This window comes from Rhinolophus sinicus, linkage group LG05 (genome assembly GCF_036562045.2).
Source record: "Rhinolophus sinicus isolate RSC01 linkage group LG05, ASM3656204v1, whole genome shotgun sequence".
NCBI classification, from domain to species: domain Eukaryota; kingdom Metazoa; phylum Chordata; class Mammalia; order Chiroptera; family Rhinolophidae; genus Rhinolophus; species Rhinolophus sinicus.
Genome location: NC_133755.1, coordinates 11,812,022 through 11,836,473, shown reverse-complemented (window position 1 = coordinate 11,836,473; position 24,452 = coordinate 11,812,022). Strand labels below are relative to the sequence as shown.

Below are 24,452 nucleotides of genomic sequence, written 5' to 3'. Positions count from 1 at the left end.
ATAAAAGCTGTTTAATTATGAACGTTTGGGAAATGAAGTTACCAACAGGACCAGGAGAGCTTTGGCGTCCAGTGTCCCTGCTCCCAGCATCCCGTTGTTAAAGCAGATTGTCCACTCCACTGAAAAGGCTGACATTGAGCAGGACACACCCTCAGCCCTGCGGGACCCTGCTCACTTGCCAGCAACACTCCCTCTTACTGCCGGGGCAAATTTTGGGAACTGAGTAGAGATAGAATCATCAGATGTTATCAGTGCCATTTGCAGGCCATCCAAGGGTGACTCGTGCTGCTGGTTGAAGCTCCCAGAAGACCTGTATTGGTTTCTAGGTAGCTAGCTGATGTTCCCCGCCCCCCACCCCAGAAGTTAAGGTTCTGGGACTAGACAATGTGGAAGTGAATTCTGAGCACAGAGCCAGTGGGTCTGATTGTGACTACACATTTTGGGATCCTCAAATGAGTTTTTCTTAATAACAGTTTAGGAAACATGATCTTATTAGTGCTTCTGTATAGTTCTCCACTCTCTTTGCGTAGTTATTGCTAGTTATTTTATGTCAAATGGAATAGGTAGGACTATCCATGTAAAAGTTTAATGAACAAAAATCAGAGTTGAATCTGTGTATGTGAGAAAAGAAATGTAAGGATATATGCACGAGTCAACTCTTCCCCATAAGTGATTTATTCATACATTTGGATGATTATTTCTCAATGAACCAAAAATTATTTATACTTAATCATTTTTGGTAGAAGTCTTTAAAACTCGCTCTAATTTAGCAGCAGATATTGAATACAAGTGAACATTCTGACATTCTGAAGAACTATTGAGTAATTTATGTTTATGGCCATTTGTGTGTGTGTGTGTGTGTGTGTGTGTGTGTACATGTGTGTGTTTGGATTTTGTGTCATGAGGATGTTCTGGGCTCTTGCAATAACAGCATGTTCTTGATTTTTATTTCCCTTTAAACAACGCAGGAGTAATTCTCTCTCTTTTTTTCTTTCCTCAGTGAACAAGACAAAGAGAACAAGACAGGAAGAAATTCAGAGTTGGAGCAAAGTTCTTGCTTTAAGTGCCTACTGCCTGAAGAAGACCTGGAACCTAACAGGTACATGAGGAGACCAGAGTGGTGAAGGGGAGGGGACCTGAAATTTATAGGAGAGGAGGAGGAGATAGAGAAAGAGGTTACTCTGGAGTTTTTTGGGGGGGTCCTTAAGTTAAACTTCAGGCCCTGGGGCATTCACCTGGAGAATATGAGCCCCAAACTTTTCTTTTTCCCAACTTAGATTAAATTCAAGTTAAAGGGCAACTTTTTATGCATGGTATACAAAGTTAAAATAACACCTTACATTCCTCTGGGTATGGATTTGTTTTCTCTCCAAATGGTCAGAGTTACTGAAAGAAACAGAAAGAAGGTTATTGGAGGTTCACAAGACCCTTTGGGAAGAGCCCACTTAATCAGACCAGCCACTGGGACTTTGAGAAAAACCAGTGTAATGTCGTTACCTGACATTAGTGAGAAGGGACCCTGATTAGTGAGAAGGGTTCCCAGGAGCTGCCTGTGTCATTATTAATGACAAGCTGCAGAATGTATGGGTCAAGGAAAGGGGGCCAGGCTGGGAATTCAGATGCCCAGCCCCTGGTCCAAGCTCTCCTGCTATTTGTGTGACCTGGAATAATTCATTTAACTTCTTCGAGTCTGGTTCCTCATTTGTTTAATAAGGCTAATAATACCGATGCTTAGAATCCTAGGTGGGGGATTCTATGAGATAGAATGAGGTGATGAATGAGGTAGAATGAGGTCACAAATGAGGTAATGAATGTGACAGAGTTTTGCCAAGATTACAAACAGCAATGCAAATTCAAGGGATACTTATTTCTATGTAATGTAGTCACATTTAAATTCTTTGACTCCGTACGTAATAAAATGTGTCTTAGAGGTTATCTCACTTAGCACTCTGATTTTATGTCCAGGAAACTGAAAGAGGGAGGTAGAGAGAAAGGGACTCGCCCACAAAGTAACATGGCATGTTAACTGCCAGGACTGAAGCTGGAACTAGGGGATCTGACTTCTTTAGGTGTTTTTTTCAATGTCTCATACAGAGAAGGCACATAATAATGGTTGAGTTCAAATGAAACAACTTCAGTGCTATGAAACAATGAAATTCAGGGAGAGTCAGGGAGTGTGTCAAAAGAAGGCGATTGTGAGGCCATCCTGACCTTCTTGGCTTTGTCTACAATATGCTCACTTTGCAGATCATTATAAGGTGCGTCCCTTAGGGAAGCATGCAGTACAAGTTTCCTGTCTCCATCTGCTAAACTCACACATGACTGTGAGGTTTGGGGTCTCTCATCACTCAGGGCTTTGAATAGCTGGTTACCTGGTCACTTCTAGACAGATTCAGGCCCAACTTCCCCATCTGGGAGAGGGAGTGTGACTGAACCCAGGCCAGCCTCTGAGGAGTGATTGGCCTTTAGGTAAGGGTCCTGGCCCAGGAGTGTTCCATGTACATCCATGTACATTCCTTTTCCATACTAGGAAGGGCTATGAAGGGCAAAGCTGGGACAATTTTCTGTTCATCCCAGATTTGGTTCTCCATGTGGGGTAGCCCAGCTCCAGCCTAAGAGTCTCAGATTCAGGCATCCCAGAGGCTATGCCATGAAATGTAATCAGTGGTTGCTGGGCAGTTGAGCTTTTATAGGGTAGCCGCTAGATATTTTGAGATTTTGATGCTTTGAATTCCATCTTACATGGAAGCTTCTCGCCTCCCCCAACTAACTAATAATACCTCAGACAGGGAAGCCTGCAGTTGGAGTTGGGGTCTTTTCTGTCTCCTATTTCGTGTTACTCTTTCCCCCCAGTGCCTGCCCCTAGTCTGCTCTGGATTTTCCAGGGATGGAAAGGGCTTGTGGGGAAGAGTTCGGGAGAGAGAAAGGTGGTGCTTGATGGGGTCTATTATGATCACGTGTGTTGCCCTCTGGGTTTGGGGGGAGCTTGACACTCATACTGGGGACCAACTGCTGTGCTCTTAACACAGATGATGTCCCTTCAAATTGGCCACTTGCTGCTCCAGATGTCAGTGTCCAGCTTTTCTTGGGGTAATCCTGTTGCCCAGCTCCCAAAAGGATTTCTTGGGCAGAATTTTTCATAACACGATATATTCTGATAACTTTCTACAGGGTCCATATGGAACCCGAAGGAAACTCCAAACCCAAGCCATTCCTGGGCAGCCACCTCTCCTCCCTCTGCTTTTGTCTCCCACTGTCTGTATCTTCTGCATTTCTCCAAGGTTGGAACCAACCTCGGTCTCCGTGCCTTTGGACCTCAGATCAAGGTCTCCAGAGTGTACTCCTGAAGACTCCCACAGGTAACAGGGATGCATCCCCTTTTCTTTTCTCATGGAGTGTGTGTAGGGGTGGTGGTAATGCTCAGCGTTCTTGCCAAACAAGTCCTTTCTTCTAGATCTCATCAACCTCAGAGGTTTTCAGAGTGATTGCAGGGCTAAGGGTTGCAAATATGATTTCTGAAACATTTCCATTGCAAATCCTGCATTTGCGTGCTAGCTGCTCACTTTATAAGGTGTTATTAGGAAGAATCTCATTTTAATTCCTGTTACCCTCCCATCTGAAGTATAGACCAATCACATCCGAGGCTTCCTTATTTGCCTTGCTGGAGAGATGCAGTGAATTTAAAGAGGTCAGGGAAGGAAAGAAGCTTTGCAAACTAACATCCTGCAGAAATGTTGGGCATTATTCTTAACATCATGTAAATCAGAAAAGGTGAATGAATATATAAATCACATCTCTATCCTTTAAAATGAATTTGCTGAATCTTTAGTGGATATGGATTCACATTTTTGGTCATCAAGACAGTTCATTAGCAAACAGTACTTCTGAGATCAGCCATATTCAAACCACATGTGTCTTTCTCTTTAGAAGAGAAACTCTACTTTTACTAATGCCTGATTTTCTTTGTCAGAGGAGTGGTGACCTTTGGTTCCTCATAGGCCCAGACCAAGAGCATCTCACTCTAGCCTTTGATGTGAACTCTTGGTACCCCACAAAGAGGAAATATGGTTTTGCTCTTTGCAAAGGAATTCAAGACCTTTAGGGTCAAGAACTCATAAAAGCAATATATATATATGTATATATATAAATTATAATATAATAAAATATATATATGTGTATATATACACACACATATATATACACACACATATATATACACACACACATATATACATACATATACATACATATACATATATATACATATATATATATATATATATATATATATACATATATATATATATATATATATATATATATAAAATGATTTCTGGATTTCGTCTTCCACAAGCCAGTGTCCACTAATCAGTTTGGGAAATAAATATCAGCAACTAGGGCTTTAGGCTTGAGAGTGTGTGGTGTCCGTCGGTCAGTGGGATTTATCCTGAGGCTATCTTGACTTTTGCTATGCTTTATGAGAGTTTAAACAGGTTTATTTTATGTTTCAATATGCTAAACAAAAACAATAGCAACAAATACACAAACAAAAATCAGGTAGAACAAAAGCAGAGAATTGAATGTATGTTTCCAAGCCCCAATTGTTAAAGTTTATTTGAAGCTTTCAGTTGTAACCGAAGGATGCCTCCTAGCCTGTGCACCTTACATTCACCTCTCCCAATGTGTCATCTCAGGATTAGTGAAGAGCAGGAGAACCTTGGATGTTTCCTGACCTTTCTAAATGGTCATTTCCAGAAATAATAGATATAAGACTCTAACTTTTATTTCCTTTTCTTTGCATGTAATAGCCTAGAAAGACTGATTGTGTGTGTGTGTGTGTGTGAATATTGAGAATGGGAGGGAAAGAATGGAGTGTGGTATTCATTCTATTCAAAAGTTTGTACCCAGGATTTATTATGTGGCCCCCCAATGTGGTTGAGTCTAACATTTAGTCTTCCAATGAATATTTATTATCTCTCATGGTTCAGGAACTCTGATAAATCTCTGGGGCTACACGGTTAATTAAATCCTGGTTCCCTCGAGGTGCTTACGTTGGAGTTGGAGCTCTTTCACTGTTGTATATGGAGCACAGAACTTGAAAATTATTCACTACAATGCACATTTATTCTTTATTTGGTACCAAAACAATGAGACAATCCTTGTTTAAATATTTTTTAGAACTTTCGTTTAAAGTGCTTTTTCCATAAAACATTCCTGTGTATAGAGATCTTGGTTTTATGAGGAGTGGGGATTTTTCTTATGCAGATTTTCTTTATAAATTTGGAGTCACTGATGAAGTGGCAAGGGTGGAAGATTTAGTGGGTGGCAGGAAGATATACACAACATCTTTAGAAGTTGCCAAAATCAACACGAACAAGATGTTCACTATCATAGCTTTCAGAATTTGGATCTATAAAATTATTGTGGTTATGTCTAGGACCAAGAAACATTGATTTTTATTTTACTGTAATTTTGCAGATTGTGCCACTGGCAACATAACTTATCCTAGCATTCTTTTGACAAGATCAAACGAACTAAGTCTGGTTCTACTTCATTCTGGGGTAGGGTTGTCTATGGGTCTGGGGTAGATTAACTCAGTTGGTGGGAGTCTAGGGCGAATGCATTTAGCTGCATTTCTGATTTCCAATTAGACATCAGTCACCTTCACAGGAAAGAAAAAGGGGATTCTTCTTTGCCTGTGGCTGTAGCCTAATGCCAGCTACCATAGGTACAACGTATAGTCCTCAGAAGACATGGGGAGGGCGTGAGGACTTGGTTTCTCCAATCACCTCTCCAAAGGAATAATTCCACATACTTTGTACTGACTTTATCAATCTAGTTGCCATAGTTTTTGTGAAGTGAACCTTGGAAGCACTGTAGAGTGATACCTACCAAAATGGAACCCAGGCCCACTGGCAACTTCCATCAGTGAAGGTGAGCAAATATGGCCCCAGGGCCTAACTCTGCCTTCATTTCTTTTTGAGATAAGAGGCCCTAGCACTCATACTGCCAGATGTAGTTCACGCTTCTACAGAATATGGTGCTAGTTATTGTTTAGTTCTCTCATCCTAGGTATCCTGGGTGAATTAGAGCCCTTTATATGGAGGACAGAATAATCTACCCATGAAGCAGGTCTCCAGTGTCTGCTTTTCTGAATGTTACTCAGGGTTGTGGACATGCCCTCGGGCATCATTTTTCTTAAGACTTCACATTTTTTGCAACTATCTTGGGTTGAGAAAATGACATTACTCAGCCACACCAGCTTCTTGCCAAGGTCCTCTATAAAATGTGTAATAAAGCAGCATTTTAAAGATGAAACATGTTTATTTGGTCTTTCTTGTTGATGGAGTAGTCACTGAAGGTCCAATTTTTCCGGGAAGATAAGCGACAAGAGGATTGTGGTCTAATGGCTGCACTGAACTGAGAGAGATGGAAAGAATGAATAGATCTAGATATTAGGGATTTGCAGAAAGATGCAGGTGGGTGCTGGCCCTGGAGAAAGGGACAGGAGACAGATCAGAAGTTGGTGTGGCATGCGTTCCTCGTCAATACACTTCTACCATCCATGGCTGGGTGCCAGGTGGTCCATGGCAGTGGAATATGCCTTCACTTAGCATGGGCTGGGCTGTCTAGAGGCTGTAATAGATGATGGACACTTCTCAGCCATGCTTCCCTCCAGTGGCTTGACATACATACAGAACAATGTGTGAGACATTGTGTCCCACAATGCATGGGTGTTGAGGCATGGGCCTGCCCTCAAATGGGTCAGTCTGGAAAAGAGAACCACAATGTAAGTGGCAAAAGATGGGATGGATCAATGGAGACAGCAGTTGTCGGGGAAGAGTTCAGGGGAAAACTGGGATTGGTGGTGGGAAAGATATGACACAAGAGAGGAGGGTACTACCTTCTCGTGTGGACAGGTGATGATGGCACATGGAGCAGACTGGGATTCTCACCTGAAATCCACCACAGGCACCTGGAAGTTCCAGGGAGCGCGTTCACCTGAAGACTCCCTTCCCTGCAGTGGCAGAAGAATGGCTTTGAAAATGAACGTCAGCTGCTTCAGCTGGGTGCTCTGCCTCTGTGGGCTCAGGGAATTCTCAGGGATCGAAGAGAGGGGCCACTCTGATCGGCTCACCCTGAAATGCCACTTTTTGATTTCTTAGGGTTTTCTTTGACCATGGAAATGACAAAACGGAATTTCTTGGAGGGGGAGTGGGGAGAATATTTTTAGAATGAAGGACTTTTTTTTTTTTTTTTAAATGAGACAACTACTGCAAGATTTTGAAATTTGACAGAAGCAGACAACATTTTCCATCCCCGTCATGAAACTTTGCCCAATTCCTTGGACCTTTAAATACCACAGATAAGCTTCAGTTTCTGGCCAGCGGGGAAAGGGGCTCACACAGAGATCTGGGGAGGCTCAAAATGACACCTGTACAGGGGCTGCCAGTGATTCTGTTTTTTCAGGCCCAGGTTTCCTTCTCTTACCCTAATTAGCTGGATGCTTACCCTCTACTTGTAGGATCTGGCTGTAGAAAACTTAGTGTTCAATTCCAGCTTCAACCATTTACTGGCTGTGTGACCTTCTTTGAGTTAGTTCACCTCTCTGGGCCTCTGTTTCCCCATGCGTAAAATCAGGACAAATGCCATCTGCACCTAGGTGAAGCTGACGGTTTGTTGTGTTGCATTGCATTGGGGGCCGAGTGCAGTGAGAGATGCCCCCCAGGGGAAGTGGGGCTTGCGGCCTAATCAGACAGACGATCGAAGCAGTAATTCTAATTGTGACAGATGTGACTAAGTGTCCAGTGAGATGTAATAAGTATATACATGTGCACGGGTTCAGTGAGAGCTGACAGAAAAGTACAGTGGAGGCAGAGAATGGGTCAGGACAAGCTTATATGAAGAGACATTTGACGCAGGATGGAAGCTGAGGGCCACTGGTCAGGGAAATGTGGATGGGCAATCGGAAGAGGCAGTTCTGCCGAACAAAGACATGAAAGTTTGGAGACGACCCACGGGCTCATGACGCGGCATGTGGGTGTCACTGAAGCATGTGATGTGTGCATGTGAGGCAGGGGCTGGGTGAGAAGGGAGAGTGTGCTGACAAGATTCACATCGCTGAGTGAGGTATGTCCCTTTGGATGTGACAAGCTTCTTCTCAGAGGCATCTTTCCTGACCAGCTTTGCTGAAATAACACTGTTCCCCAGTCTTCATTCACTCTCGAACCCGTGTCTCTCCTTTCTTTTCTTCAGAGCAGTTCTCACAACTGGAAATTATTTGTCTGCTTTAAAATTTAACTTTTAATGTAAATTTAACATGTTCTTAACTAATGTGTCCTCTGTGTTTATACATGTAGTTGGCATTATGAAGACACAATAAAAATTTGTGCAATGGATGAATAAATAGCGAAGGGTTCTCCTCATCTAAAGACAGAATTGTCAGCAGATTGCCTCATAGACTGTTTAAGACAGGCCCTAAGTGACATGGGCAACTCCCCTGAATCTGTGGTGGTGGGAAAGAAAGACTTCACCTTCTTTGCTGCAAAGTCCTCTGAGGCTGGGAAGCAGCATGTCCCCCATGTTTTTGGAAATGACGTAATGAAGGTCTACACCTCTCTGGTTTCTGCAGAGAAGAGCGGCAGAAAGAGGCAGTGGTCAGCTCAGAAAACCTCAGGAGTAGGACAAAGGGCTGTATCGCCTCCATGTTTCTGCCGCAGGCCCAGAAGTCTTTCTGATCTTGGTGTAGGATGGATGTCTGCTTGGAGCCCCTGGTCTGTTCTAAGTTTGATACCCCTTGGTTACTCTTGCACACTGTCAGATCCCATGATGTGTTGGTTTAATGCGTCTTCATCAAATACACCCCAACTCAGCTCATGTCCACCGTCATTCACAGTAGTTGCTACTGTCATTTTTATGTTTCCTTTGAGGAGGGATTTTCTGAAGAAACCACAAGGCCGCTTTGTGTCCTCTCACTCCTTCTAAAGAAGGTAGTAATAGGATATCCAGGTAGTAATAGGATAAGAGTGATAGCATTTGGGATCTTCATGACTCTTGCAAAGTTGTTTGCACATACTCATGTTGAGAGCATCGGAGGGTCTGACTGCACCTACCTTTTGAAACAACCATATTTTTATAAAACCTGTTAATTGAATCTTAGCGTTTCCACAGACTTTTACTCCAATGCTAGAGATGCATTTTCTGTGGCTCTAATGACTCTTAAAGGCAGCTAGTGGAGGCTGTTGACTCGACCTCAGCCTTTCACCTGGTCAAAAAGTTGATGGCTGTGGATGAGTCCCAGTAGAAAGGTGTAATGAAGAGATTCTATTCAGAGCAGGGGCAGGGGGAAGGGAACCCACGGGGACTGTGCACCCAGGGACTACCAACCACGGGACATCCGTAGGCCTGAGGGGCAAGGCAAGGGACCAGGAATGTTACTCTGATCTCCTGGTGGAACCTGGAGATCTTCTATCTGGGGTGCAGCACAGGAGCTAGAACTGAATTAGAAAAACAGCTAAAACCAGAAATAAGATGGGGTGAGGGATCCAACGGGAGGTAACGCACATATTCCAACCTCTCTCTCTTCTAGCTCTTTGCTTTCCTGCTTGAGTCTCCCATTGACCAAAATAAAGTAGAAACTCCAGGGCACAGAGCAGAGAGAGGGGCAGGAGACTACTGTAGGGTGTGGCCAACAGAGCAGAACCAGCACAGAATGCAAACATGAGTGTACACAGAAGGCCCTTCCATGGAATGTGGTGGTGAGCTCCTTTGTCAAATGAAGAGCCTAAATATATAAATAAACATGTATTCATTCCAGAAACACATCAAATGCCTTCTATTACGAGGCTGTATATTTGGTGCTGGTGAGTTTTCCTTCTGGTTTTCTTTAAATGAGGCACTTCCCTATAGTACCACTCTGGATTATTGACAAAAATAATGTGGAGTCTTGTGGGCTCTTTGAAAAGGTCTGCCCCCAGCTTTGAGGACTTCTTTAGCGTTGTATACAGCAGCTTTGGCCAGGTCTGCATTATTTTGGTGAGTGACCGAAGTCCGGCCACACCCGACTCGGTCTGAGGACTGATTTGTTTGCACTTGATTGGGCCAGTCTTTGGTAATGTGTAGAGACCTGCAGAGACAGAGCTGCAGTTCTCACGACTGGGAGCTGTGAGCAATTTTTGTGACATGAAATTAGGAGAGTGGAGAGCTAAGGAAGAAGTCTGGCTGGAATGTTTCTCAACCCACCTGTGGCCCGGACAGACCGGCTTGACCAGCTCCAAGGGACTGACTGAATTTTAAAGATTCCATTTCCCACATATTTTGAGAGTGTGATTTTGAGAGTGGGCATCTGTCATTTTGTTAAGTAAATTTCAATGTAATTCGCAGGTGTTTTGCAGAAACTGTTTAACATCCTGCAGTTGCTACCCATAGGCTTCTCTAGCAATTGGTTAGGAATTCTCCACATCGGGGAAAGCGTAGCAAGTAAAATAATTGAGAAAAAAGTTAAGCTGGAAGAAATACAGATATCATTTAGACCACTTTCTCTTTTTACAGATAGAGAAACTGAGGACCCCAGAGGCTTGGGGATTTTCCAGGGTCTACCATGAGGTTTCGGGCAGAGGCAGAGATGCAATGGTGTGGGGGTGGGGGGTGGTCAGTATGGCTGAGAAGCAGGCTAGCCATTGCCACAAGGTTCAGTCGTGTTATCTTCACAGTCATGCTTTTCCTCATGAGATGTTTGCACTGGCAGGTGAAGCTTCCCTGAACACAAACAAGCAAACAGGTTACTTGTGCTATCCTCACAGGGTCTTGATGTTTTCCTTCACCTGTACCCTTCTCGGAATACTCAAAGAACAACGGTTTGGAAATATATCTTTCTGACCCCAAATTGGTGAGTCCAGAGCATCCTGGCTGTTATGACATGAAAAGATTTGGCAGCTCAGCCAGGAGTGGACCCCAGGTCTCCTGATAGTTTTGCCCAGTGCTTTATCCATGGCAGCATGTCACCTCCTTTACTGACAGTGACTCTTTACCATATAATATACAGGCAGGAATTGATTGTTTATACAGTTTTCCATCAGTAGAATCTCTTTGATTTTCTTAATCTCCTGGATGGTAGGCAGGAAAGGTGCGATTATTCCCATAGTATATTGAGTTTGCAGGCTCAGAAATAGTATTTTGCCCTACAGCGCACTGCTGGTTAATGGAGCACCTGGAGCCCAGTTTGTTGACTCTGGGGTGTCCAATGATGGCCTTGTGCCATCCCTGTGCCCCAGGCTCCTGTGGACGCCAGTGTTCTGTGCTGATGTTCCAACGGTCTGCTTCTTAGGAGATGAAGAAGTTAAAGAAGCTGTTCTGAGACAGCCCAACCCTCACATTGCCAAGCAACTACCGGAGCGAACCTCGGGACAGTGGCGTGATGGGGGCTCCCCAGCATTGACCTCCTGCCTCGGATGCCAGAGCTTGAGTTTGAACTCTGTCACCTCAGACTTTATTTTTAAGCTCTGCAAGTGTATAAAACTTCATGCTACATATTGCACAGATCTTGGTATTGAGACTGATGATATTGTGGGAAAACCGGAGTTGGAAGCAGGTTAAACCTCTCTGCACACAGCAGGGGCTTTTCATCAAATTCAGCTGCAGGAAACCCTTTAACTGGACCACATTGCTACTGAAAATGTCACCAATCAATCAACAAGTATTTCTTGGGACAGCAATGTGAGAATTCAATGAGCTCACCTAAGTGACAAGTTAGGAAGTCAGTATGGTGCAGAGAAAAGGCTGAGACATTTAGAAGTGGGTTTGAAGACTGACCCTATTGTTTATGAGCTGTATGAGCCCAATCAAATTTCCTAACCTCACTAGGCCTCCGTTTATCCACCTATAAAATGGGAAAATACTTACCTCTTCAGGCTTTTGGGAAATAAGCACTGATTTCTTATTAATTTGCTCTCCTTGTCCAACATTTAAAAACTATAAAGTGATAAATCATTGATAGGCATCAATTAACGTACTTGGAATTGCACAAGACAATGGGAGGGATCGGGAAGAGAGAGACATGGCCCCATTTCTCCTTATAGAGACAAGACTATCCAGCATAAAGGTAGGATGTAGCGAGGGCAGGTGAATGAGGGTTTCTGGGCTTAGCAACAACTTCCTGGAAGGATGGGCATGGCGCTTGTTGGGTGGATGAAAGCATGCGCTAATGGGGGAAGAAGGAATTCCAGGTGAGAGGAACAGTAGAAGAAAAGACGGGGATATTTGTAGGACAGCCTAAAGGCCAGTCTGACCAGAGTGGACAGAAAATAAAGAAAAATAATGAAAACCAGTGCTTTATGGGTGGGACAATGAAAGGAGTCCTTTAAAGCTAAATTGAGACTTGTTATACTGTCTCGTACAGACGACATTAGGCTGGGACAGGACCTATGTCTTCATTTTGGTATCAAAGGTCCATACAATTTTGAGCATAGCACTTGATGTTTAAGGATGCTCAGTAGTTATGTATGAAGCAATAAACAGGTGTTTACAGATGGTCAGTCTGGCAATGGTGTCTGTGATGTTGGCAACACTTATGAATGTGGACCTCACAGCAGATACGAAAGGACTAAATTTAGCCAATGGCTGCAGTTAATAAGGTCAAGCTGGATTTGGTTTCCACGTTAACTTAGGCTCACTGCAAATGACTTCATTTATTGCATTTAGATTTTTAACTCATGCTTTTTAAAATATAAGAAGTGTACATACTGTTGAAAAGATACCAACACTACAGAAAATTCCCACTTACGTTCTCTTCTTCTAGGCTTCTGCCACTTTTAAAGGCTTATTATGTCTCCTTATAGACCATTTTTGTAGGTCTGAAAATACATATGTAACATACACTGACATACATGCATCCAGTCCTTTTAATCAATTTTATTGAGGTATAATTGCCACAAAATAAAACACACCAATTTTAAATTTAATATTTGATGAGTTGTAACAATTATATACACCTCTGTCTCATACTGGGGGTGCCAAAAAGTGTATACACATGACTTGTGTTCATCTTTTGTTATCGGTATATATTGAGTATTACAATTTTAATACAGCTTTTTCCTCTCTTAAAATGTGTATACATTTTCTTGGCACCCTCTGTATAATTTTAAAATGTAGGAATGAGATTGAAATGTATATACTATTGTGTAACTTGTTTATACATTTAGAAATGTGTCATGGACTTTTTTTTTATGACACTAAACTTTTTAATTATTGCATAGTTCCCTGGTATGGATACCATTAATTTATTGAACTATTTCCTTATAGAAGGATATTTAGATTCCCTTCATATTCCAACATTCAAATAGAGTAATGACGATTCTTTTGCATTTGTCTTTGACACTTTACCAGGTATTTCTATAGACTGTATTCCTAGAAATGGAATTTTTTCGGTCAAATTTTTAGAAACTTAAGAAAAAAAATAGGCATTGAAATATTGCCTTCCAAAGAGATTATAACAATTTAAGCTTCCATAGTATAACAAAATGTCCTTTTCCCAACATATTTTCAATTTGGAGATTATCAAAGTTTAAAAGTTTTGCCAATCTAGTTGGTGAAAAACAATAACATGTTGTTTTAATTCGCATTTTCCAAATTGTTGGAGATGAGCATTTTAAATTCATGTTTATTATCCATTGGCATTTCTTCTGTGAATTGTTTTTGTATTTTGTCTATTTTCTACCTGTTTTTCTTATTCTTGTGACTTACGAGAACTCTTTTTATATATGTCATTTGCTCCCCTATTAGCATTCAAGTTACTATTCTGACAGGTGTCTTAGGGCAATGTTTCTGAAACCTTAACGTACCTGAGCATCGCTTGGGCATCTTGTTTGAACAGAGAACGTGATTCAGTGGGTCAAGGAGTGGGCCCAGGAATCTGCATTTCTAATAAACTCCCAGGAGCTTCCAGTGCTGCTGGCCCATACACAATACTATGAGTAACAAACTCTTAGCACGTATGCGTTTTGTTTGGCAGGATTCCATCCTGCTCAAGGAACAATGTGTGGTAGATTTTTCTTTTGTCAGATAAAAGCACAAAAAAGTGATCTGAAGAAAGTGATCTGTGTCAAAATAAGAAGCCAACTGTAGCTGATGAGATGGCTGGAATCAGAGTCTTTCTAGGGAGCTGATGTGCGGGGAGAATTTGGGTTTTAAGTCCCACCTCTACTTTACCTTTAGGTCACTTAGTCTTTCAGTTTCCAGGTTGATAATTAAAAAAAAAATGACAATAATCCCTGCTCTGATTATTACACCATGTTTTTTTGAAGCTCAAAGGAGAATTATTGCTATGCTTTGTGACCTGTAGCAAGCTAGAACACAATAGGTGTTATACCTGCCTGTGCAAAGCCTCGGGGGTCTGAACAGCAGGTGCAGAGCACGTGAGGACCCAGCTTGCTGGCCAGTGTCTGTGGTGAGGGCAGAGCGCTTGGCAAGTTTTTGTATTGCTCCCCAAATTATTCCTTATGGTCATAAGTGTATCTGAGTCACTTTGGATTTCAATTTTACAGCAGGGAACCACTTCAGGATCTCCTGAATGTTTATCCACAGATGTGTCAGGTGTTGTGCTCTGTGCGTGATTCTGAAGCTAGGTCATTACAGTCCAGCTATCTGGATCACGTGTGCAGGTCCCCCTCCAAACACACCAAGACAAATACGATTCCTCAATTACCACGGTAACTATCATTAGAACTCAAGGAGAATTTGAAGTATGGATTATCCCAGTTGGCTGTCTATGGCAGACAGTAGGTAGATTTTCATTAAAAGTGTTTCCCCTTCTCTCAGAGCACATAGGTAGACAACATTCCAACTTTCTTTGCAGTTAGATCATTAAGTTCTGACCATTGGATCGTGAGTGGGAGTCCTGTGTGTCATTCTTGGATGAGGTTCTTAAAAAGTGGATTTAGGTTTTCCACTCCTCTGATCCTCTGTTGGCTGGCTGAGCACAGAGGACTCCATGGTTCCAGCAGAGAACTGAGCATATGATGGAAAGATCATGGGCCCCTGAGTCCTACCGGATGGCCCGACCCCATCTCTACCGCCTCGTTTGGACTTTATGTGAGCAAGTTATTTATTCATGTTGTCTTTCACACACTGTGTATTTTGGGGCTTGTTCAGCATAGTAGTTAGAGTTACCTTAACTACTGTACTCTAGTTTGTATAGATTGTTGGGATCTTCGCCAACTGACATCTAACATAAACGTTAGAGTTCTTTGAGTAATCTATTAAAGGATCACCTAAGATGAATACATAAAAGAGAAAAGGTGAGTGAGAGAATCTGATGGATATGGTTGGAAAGTCTTTGAGAGGAGAAGCATTTGATATATGGGGACTCTTCTGGTTGTCTTTCATTGCAAAATTTCACTAACCTTTTGTGAAAATTTATGACATTTAGAAATCAGGCAGTGAGAAGCTGTTAAACGCTCCACGTGACTACCACTATCCTATCTCCCTTTAATTCCTTCCTTGCTGCTCAGGCCTAGAACAAGATGGCTATTCTTTGGAGAGTGAAAACTGAGTGCAAGTCCTGTAATGTTTCTGTTTGATGTTTTTGGCAGTGAGGATGAAAATTCTAGACTGAAATGATATTGTATGAAGTCTGGACCGATTGCCTTATTAAAGTAGAATGGATTTCCTCTCTTTTTGCTGTCTGGATCAATTCTTGGAGGAGTTAAAGAATTTGGTCTCTCAATTGAAGCGACATATTGTACTGATAACACGTGAAAGTCTAGTCTGATTGGACTTACCAGGCCTTTCCAACTCCCCGATCACGTGAGCATTAGGAGGGCTTTTGCAAAATAAATAGAGCTTGCCAAGGTCTGTTAAGAAGGGTTCCAGATTCCATTGGCCAAAAATGGAATGTTTAATACAGTATAAAAAAAGAGAAAAAAAGAACCATGGAATTCTGAGTCCCACCTGTTAAATTATTTGTCCTTCTATTAGAAGCAGGAATGAAAGGCGTATGTTCAACATCATGTTGGACCCATTTTCAATGGCGGGAAACCAAGGTAAACACATTTTTCCTGAGGTAATTGTTGATATTAGTTCAGCTCGTATGATGCAGGTGTAGCTATGTGAACCATTTTATTTGGACCTGTCCTCAGCTGGAGTTGGACATGCTAGTGGGAAAGCCTGAAGCCTACACAGCCAACAGTCTGGGGTCTCGAATTTTTCAGGGAGCCCTCTGGCCCAAACATTGCTGCTATGAAGGTGCCTTCTGGGTTCCTGGCCTCAGTTCTTATTTCTTCACATGTGTGTTTGGGAACATTCATCTCATCTCCTCACTTGGGTTAGTCCTGATTTCTTATTCGGCTCCACTCGAGAATTATAATTTCCCTTATTTTACATGGATACATGTCTATGGTTCTATTATAAAATCTAGAGATCTTTTTTCTTTTAATTTTTTTTATCTTGGCTCTTTCCTTCTCTTTGTCCTGCCCCTTATTCTTTGCCCCCTATGTTAATAACCAGCATGTTTTCTTTCTCAGTTTTGTGTATTTTTTTGTTTTCTTTCTCCTTGCTTGTGTATTTACAAAGGGTGCCCCCCAAAAATGTATACACATTTTAAGAAAGAAAAAAACTATTAAAATTACGCTGATGGTAACCACTTTGAGCATCTCTTGTAATTGCAGAAGTCAAATGTGACTTGTATTCATCTTTTGTTATCAGTATATATTGAGTATTATGATTTTAATATAGATTTTTCCTGTCTTAAAATGTGTGTACATTTTTTTGGCATCCTCTGTATATACAAGCACATATACACACATATATATATTTTTACATTTTTGTGTCATTTTTAACTCTATTTTTTGTGCCTCTGGTTTAACTGCAATTTTCAGGGTCGCATACAGGGTTTCGTTCTCAGGCTTGCCTCCCCAAACACATTTAGTCCATGATATGATTTATTTCTTTATTTGTCTTTCCCACAAATATTTTGTGCCAGGTCCTGCACTTGTTATTATGGATGCAGAGATGAACTGGGTACAGATCCTCATCTCTGGGAGTTACAAGTGTGTGTGCCTCGTGCGGGGAGGGCGGGCTCCTGGAAGCCCAGACAGGGGCATCCAGAACAGCCTGGAGGGGCCCACCCTCTTAATACTGGGCTCACCGCTTCCCTGGAAGAACATGTTCCAGGTCCCAGTCTGGGATAATTCAAAACCCACATGTCTGCTCCAGGCTCAGGGTGGAAGGGTCTCTGGCATGGGAGCAGGAAGAGTGGGAGCAGAAATGGGAGCTGGGGGGCTCTCCTGCAGGGGGTGAGACAATGGCGGGGGACATCCTACCCAAGAGTCTTGGACAACTGTGCTGGTGAAAGAGGTCAGATGGGCAATGACTCTTGCGTATGAACTGTTTCCACGTCTGTATTTGTAAACGAGGTACCAGCAATGAGATGTCTGTCCTACATTGCTTATATCATTACTTCACATGTGTGTCCTGGCCTTCCGGCTATAAATGCATGGAGGGCAGGACCTGTGTGTCACATTTGTTCCACGTTTCCTGTGGCACAGGACACAATGCTGCTGACTGCAGGGATACAAAGGGAGCTGTGAATGAATATTTACACACGAAGCTCCACCTCTAATAGGCTTTTTAATATGTTTTGTTTAACATCCTCACTTCCTAGAAATGTCTACATCTGCAGTACTTATAGTTCACAAAACACTACCCAGAGCGTCACTGCATCTTCACAGTGAACTTGGGAGGCAGACGTCTTTGCTGGTCTCACTGTTTGCCACTAATGCAGAGACACCTGAAGCTTAGGCATTTAAACCGAGACAGCAGAGCTGTCTGTGGGAACACCTAGAACTCAAACCTGCTCTGCGCACTGCAACTTGCTAAATGGCCCTGAAGGAGCACAGAGAATGCGGAGGCTCTCATGGCCCTGGTTTGGTGCAGGGCCACTTAAATTCGCAGGAGCTCAGCCCGTGGTCTCAGGGGAGCTAGCCTTCTCTGCAGTTTGAGTGGACAGTCACCAGTGTGGGTGGGGAAGGCACCCACTGGGGCTCCAGAGAGCCCTGGAAGGGAATGCTGGGGTGCCAAACTGCAGTCTGGGATCACAGTGCCAGGAACCGCACCGTTAGCAAAGCCATCTGTTGGGTTAAGGGTTACCTGCCTCAGTCTTCTGTTTAAGCCAGAGATGCTGTATAAGAGGAAGGCAGAAGGTAGAAGCCAGCATTCATATTGTTGCAGTGTCAGTTGGGTTATCAATTACTGTCGTCTGAGGACCTGGGAAAAGGACCTAAAGTGACGTAAGTTTGTTTTGTTTGCTTGTTTGCTATAGGGAGACTTCGGAGACTACTGTGTGACCCGAGCTAGACCACACTGTGGGCCACACTGTGGGCAGGAGGTGAAGGGGCTGCCAGGGAGAGCACAGAGAAGCTTTGCCTCCAGGGTCCTGTGCTCCTGGCTAGGAGGCGCTCAGGTCCATCTGATCTTGGACCACTGCTCCTCAGGACGTCCCTCAGATATCACCTCCATGTTTCTGGGGCTGCTCCAGGAGGCAGCAAAGCAGGATGAGGGCCTCCTTCCTGTTGCTCTTCCAGAGAAGGGAGGGGGGTGTCAAGTAGGTAGGAGAGAGCATCCAGCCTAGGCATCTTCTGGTTACTTTGGGGAAAGCAATCACAGGACTCTTGATTTTGGAACTAGGGCAGACTCATGGGCTGAAGTGCAGTGATAGCCCCCCAGCGTGGCCAGGTCAGTCCAGAGCCAGCACGATGGGTGTGCCTGCTGTGTCAGCGGGGGAGCAGTGACCTTTAGTCCACCGTGGACCTTGTAGAGACTCAGGCTGCTCTTCCATTACTTGCATGAAAAACAAAGAGGCATCAGTGCTGAAGTTCAAAGCCATGGTTCCTGTGTGTTCCTTAACGTGATGCAGGTGGGCTTTCATTGGAAACACCTTCTGCTCCTCCAGCTCCGTTCTCATGAAAACAAACACTGGTGCCCTTTGCCCAAGTCAGAAGAGGTGGCCATGAAATCGCCGTGAACTTCCCGTGCACGCCCGACTTCGAGCAGCTTCCTCTGTAGGGGTGGGGACCTGCACAGCGCGCCCAGAGTTCACCCTGGGCTACGAGACAGAGGCCCACGGGCAGGACGCCTGTGTGGGCCTCGTGCCATAGCCATGCTGGTGTGGGGTGAGGGCTCGGGGCCCCTCAGCACAGGCCAAGGTGCAGCTACAAGGGAGGGTCTCCTCATCTTCACTCTGGAAAGACTCTTCACAATCCAGCTTTGGAATCATTGCCTCCTTCTGCTTCAGATTACAATCGCTACTCAGATGTGCGGTTCAGCAGACAGCCGCAGACGCTGACTCCGTACATGTGAAAACCCTTGTTATATGACCTTGTACACGTCACTACGCTGTTCTGCGTCTTCGATGGAGACATCCGTGAAATGCTGGTCTTTCTAGTACTTACTTTATAGGACTCCTTTGAGGATTAAATGAATTGATACATATAAAGGACTTTGGGCAAATGAAAAAGACATGTATCCACCATTATAATATCATGCAGAGTCATCTCACTGCCCTAAAAATCCTCTGTTCTCCACTGATTCATCCCTCCCCTCTCTTAAACCCTGCCAACCACTGATCTTTTCAATGTCTCCAAAGTTTTGTCTTTTCCAGAATGTCATATGATTGGAATCATACAGTGTATAGCCTTTGCATATTGGCTTCTTTCACTCAGTGATATGCATTTATGCTTCCTTCAGGTCTTTTCATGGTTTGATATGTCATTCCTATTTATTCCTGAATCATATTTTATCATCTGGATGGACCACAGGTTTTTATTTATTTATTTATTCACTGATGGAAGCCTGCTAGTCGCTTCTAAGTTGTGGCAATTATGCATAAACCTGCTATAATCATCTGTGTGCAGGTTTTTGTGTACAAAGGCCTATTTTTATTACATTGAACATATAATATATGTAGTTTACCTCTGCTATTTCAGAGTGTGCAATATATATTAGGATTGATACTCAAATGTCTGATGTAGATTTCTTCGCCCAGGCTGGCAGCAATGGGAACCTGTAGGGTACCCAGCTGTTCACTCAGAGGACACCTTGCTGGTCACCTCTCACCCCCCTGCGTTTGTTTGTGCCTTTAATGCCAGTGTGTCTAAAAGCTCAGGCATAGCTGGTCCCTAAATCTTTACTTAGGTTTACACGCTTGTCCTTATGGTCTCGAGTTTTAGAAAATAAAAAACACTAGTACATCATTAATTGACTGCAATATAATGTTGCAAGGAGTTATACAAAAGTGTCTAAGGCATAAAAGCAATATTGCAATTGAAAAGGGGGTAAAATCTCTAATGCTATAAAGTAGGCAATTATGACAGAAACTAATTTAAATTTAGGAAAAAGACAAAATTACTGAGGGAGTGAATAGAATTGCCAGAAATTTATGATGAAATCGACACATTACTCTTGACTGTATGCAGATTTCATGAATGTGAAGTGGTGACTGCAAACATTCATTTCTGATAAATTTGTTTTAGATGATTCATTTGGACATGGAACCTAAATTTAAAAAAATACACACACACACACACACACACACACACACACACACACAATGGTAGGCAAAAGAGCAGGAATAAATGCCTAATAATATTTAGAAAATAAAAGGAAAAAAGTAGGACAACCTTATCACTCCAACCAAGAATTCCATGAAATATATGATACTGTATTTAAAAAACAAAAAAAACTGAAAATTTGAGAAATTGTTCATATCACGAAACAGAATTTCTAGAACCGAAAAATTAGTGGTAAGGATTTTTATTTTCTACCAATTTTCCTTTTGAACTATTTATTTGCAATTAAATTAGCAGTTACTCAATGGAGTAACAATGGCTTTAGGCCTCCTGAGCACCATCCTTGGCAAAATAGTGGTGATTCTTTCTGTTCATGTGTGAGATAAGGCCAGCCTTACTCAATAGATGCCTCCCAGCTTCCTCTTTCACTTGTTTTGACCTTGGGTAGGTCTCTTCAAGCTTTAATGCCTCCACCTAACAACAAGGAATGAGAGATTTAGACCATGGGTTCTATGAGGACCTTTACATCTCTTACCACCAAACCCCAAGACAATTACCCAAGACATAAATTTGCTGGTCATGTTCTCTTTCCCCTATTCTACTAGTCAAGGATCATTTTAAAACATGAGACCACTAATTCTCAAACCACCAAAAGTGACAGTCAGGGCAGGGACATAGACATGCTTCTAATTGTGAGCCAAAGAGGTGGCCCTGTAATTAAGGTACTGAAAATAACATAAACTCTATCCCTACAATAATCCTGGAAGCTAATAACTCCCATCACAAACCATAAAGGTTGAGCTGCTCCATGCTCTTCTGTGCCCAGCCTTCAGGTTGCCATTTTCTGATTGTTTTACCTTCCAAGGCTAGCCTTAATGTTCGCTGTAACCAATTTTTACCTTGTAAATACCATTTTCCACTGTGTGTGCCCATGTCCTACTATCTCTCCATCTCTTTTTCTTGGCAACGTTGAACTGTGTTTGTTCAAGTCTATTACCATTTCCCTGTTGATGGTATGATTTAGAAAGCACAATGTGCTTGCTCTCCATGGCCTGACCCTTTTTATCCCTCTCTTAAAATTTGCTGAACATTGGGGTTAGGTACATGGAAAACAATCACTTTAAATTGTTCCTTTCCTTTTTCTTTTTATGAAAGTATCTGGTGCCATTCACCTGTCATTTTATGTTGCATGCTTGTGTCTGAGAAAGAGAGGAAGGAGACTTCTGGGCTGGTGGTAGATATGGTCAGTGAGATGCTCATTTTTGCAAAGAAGGCATTATGCTTGCTTTCCTTGACTTGCATTGCATGCTGTGTTGCTATTGACTAGTGATGTCCATTTATTTTAAAACAACCTTGAAAAGTGAGTAGAAATGGTTGTCCCCATTGAACAGATGAGAAAACAAAGGCCTAGAGAGTTAAATTAACATGTCAAGGTCTTGCCTAAATATCCGTGTATGTAGACATGAGCCTACACGGAACAATTTGTCCTGAACCTCCCCATTCCCAGAGAAGTCCTTCCTAATGTGATATATCCTGAAGGGCAGCCTCTGGGCTGAAGTAACTTGATAGTAGATGGCAGTCTTCCAAGGAGTTGCTGGTTTCCTTAGGTCTCAAGTTCCTTGCTTGTGCAAATATGAAGGCAAATGGAGTGGGATATTGCAACATTGGGTTATCACTCACATGGTAACTTGCATGGGAAAATGTCTCCCCTGCACAGATTAATTAAGAACCGATCCTTTGGAATTCTGTGCCTTGGAATGAATTATGGGTGGTTTCTGTGAAGTTAAAGGGACAGAGACTGTTTTCTGTGGTTGCTAACTGGAAACTGTAGAGAAGTGTAAGTGGGCAGGAGAGCTGCATTGTAAAAATGCAGGGTGTTGTTAATTAACACCACACGAAGCATCCAACCACAGCATTTCCCCCCAGTTCGATGATGTCTGTGGGCATTGCAGCCTAGAAGTCTCCAAATTACTCCCGTGTTGTGCTAGATGCAGCTATGATTGAGTACAGTTTGCTGAGGACAGTTGGGATAATAGAAACCTCATCTGTCAGTGGAGGAGCGTGGACAGCAGATTGGGGTAAAAAAAGGTGAAAGGTAAAATCTGATTCCAGGCTGGTTCCAGAGCCAGTTATGTCTACCTGGCAGTAATCAGGGAGTAAGAATTTATTGTTTGCAACTCCACTAACCAGTCCTCATGGCTTGGGCAGAAGGGGATGCTTCTGGGTTGACATGGCCACTCAATGCTGGAGCCTAGACCCCAGAGCACCAGTTATTATCCTTTTCAGTTGAGGAACCCACAAGGTAAAAGCAGGTTGCACCCGTTGTCCAAAGCACAGGCTCAACATCCTGCAGCTGAGGCTCTGGCCTCTATGAGGACAACTCAGTCTTGCAGTGATTGTTTGACATGACTTTAAAGTAGGACAGGATAGTCAATTTTAATGTCATGTAGAGGAGACTCCCTTTGCATTTATTACAGAAAAGCAGGAGATCAAGGAAGAGTGACAATTGTGTAGTCATTATACACACAGCGAAGTCTCACTAATTTGAGTCAGTGGAGGGAGATCGGTCTGATTATAAAATATTTAACAAGAAATGCCTCTTGATAAATTTAAGATGTATTCAGGGTTAGATAGGCATAACAAAATATATGTTAAAATATACTAATTGAGTATAAAAATGTCCTTCTCAATGCTATAAAATGTTTATTTTTTAGTAGGTAAAACATATGCCATACCAGCTAATTTACACTATTAATATACTTTTCAAGTAGCTATTGCAAAGATAAAGTCTAGCCTGGCTTCTGCCCAAATTATCAGACATTCCAATTAGGGAAATCTGGATCAGGTGCGAAATGGTATATGCAGAAAGAAAGGTTTTATTTGTGTGGAGGCCAGACACAGGGCTCTGCAATCGAGATAGGCATATGAGATTCAGTTCATAAATATTTAATGACACATACTATATGCTCAGTGCGAGGCTGTGAAGGGAGCAGAGCTGAATCAAACATGCCTTTCTAGAGAGTCTATGTGGCAACATGTAATATAAGGCATCTGTTCTTGGTGTGCGTGGTAACAATGGGAGTTCAGAATGGAGACTAGGATGATTGGACAGCCTTGGATGCTACAGTAAGAGAGAATGAGAAGCCATGGGAAGTTTTTGACCAGGGAATACCATGGCCAGAGCTCTGTTTTAACGGCAGCCACACATGTGGTAATGTGAAGAGGTAGGTAGGGAACTGTGGCATAGTTTGAAGGAGACGTGTAGCCCAAGAATTATAAACCATGGTAGTTAATTGGATGTAAAGAAGAGAAAGGGTCCCCGAAGGAGCTGAAACACACCCATCCTGGGCGACGTGGCATGATGTTAGTCGGGCCCATCTGGTGTAGGGGGGCTACTTTGAAGACTGAGCTTTGGACATTTGATTGTGAGTACTTGTGGGTTGTGCTGTTAGAGGTGCTGAGTTGGTATATGGTCTTAAGTTTGATGAAGCTGGATTTAAATTACAAATGTGAGAGTTAACGGCGTAGAGGTAAGATGTAAATGTGGGGACTGAGTAGAGGTAGAGTGGATAAAAGCAAAGAACTGATGTCTGGATCTTGGGTGGTGGATCTATGGTTAGGAAGTGGCACGTGTCGTCTGTGTATTCTCTGTACCTCCTGTAACTTCTCTGTGGTTCCAGGCAGTACACGCCCTCGCTGAAGTGGCTGAGGATAAAGATGGGACAACTGAATTTTCTTGTAAAGAATTATGCCATTACACTGTGCAGCCAATGACTGGATTTCTGCTTTGCTGACAGGTTATCTTTAAATTATAATAAAAATGATCCTATCGGTCATTCTCAATCTTTGCTTTCCTTTTCTTTGTCTCTGTCATGAATGCACTTTTGCCTCTTG

The 24,452-nt window shown here is 42.7% G+C and overlaps 1 protein-coding gene across 1 annotated transcript in view; it reads left to right on the top strand.

The window, feature by feature from the left end:
* The window catches only part of LOC141571772 (uncharacterized), a 120,376-nt gene that overhangs the window by 45,212 nt on the left and 50,712 nt on the right, over window positions 1-24,452 (top strand). The window contains exons 2-3 of the mRNA XM_074333906.1: window positions 1,001-1,099; window positions 3,172-3,359. Of these exons, the coding sequence (XP_074190007.1) occupies window positions 1,001-1,099; window positions 3,172-3,359 (287 nt within the window). The remainder of the gene's footprint in view (window positions 1-1,000; window positions 1,100-3,171; window positions 3,360-24,452) is intronic.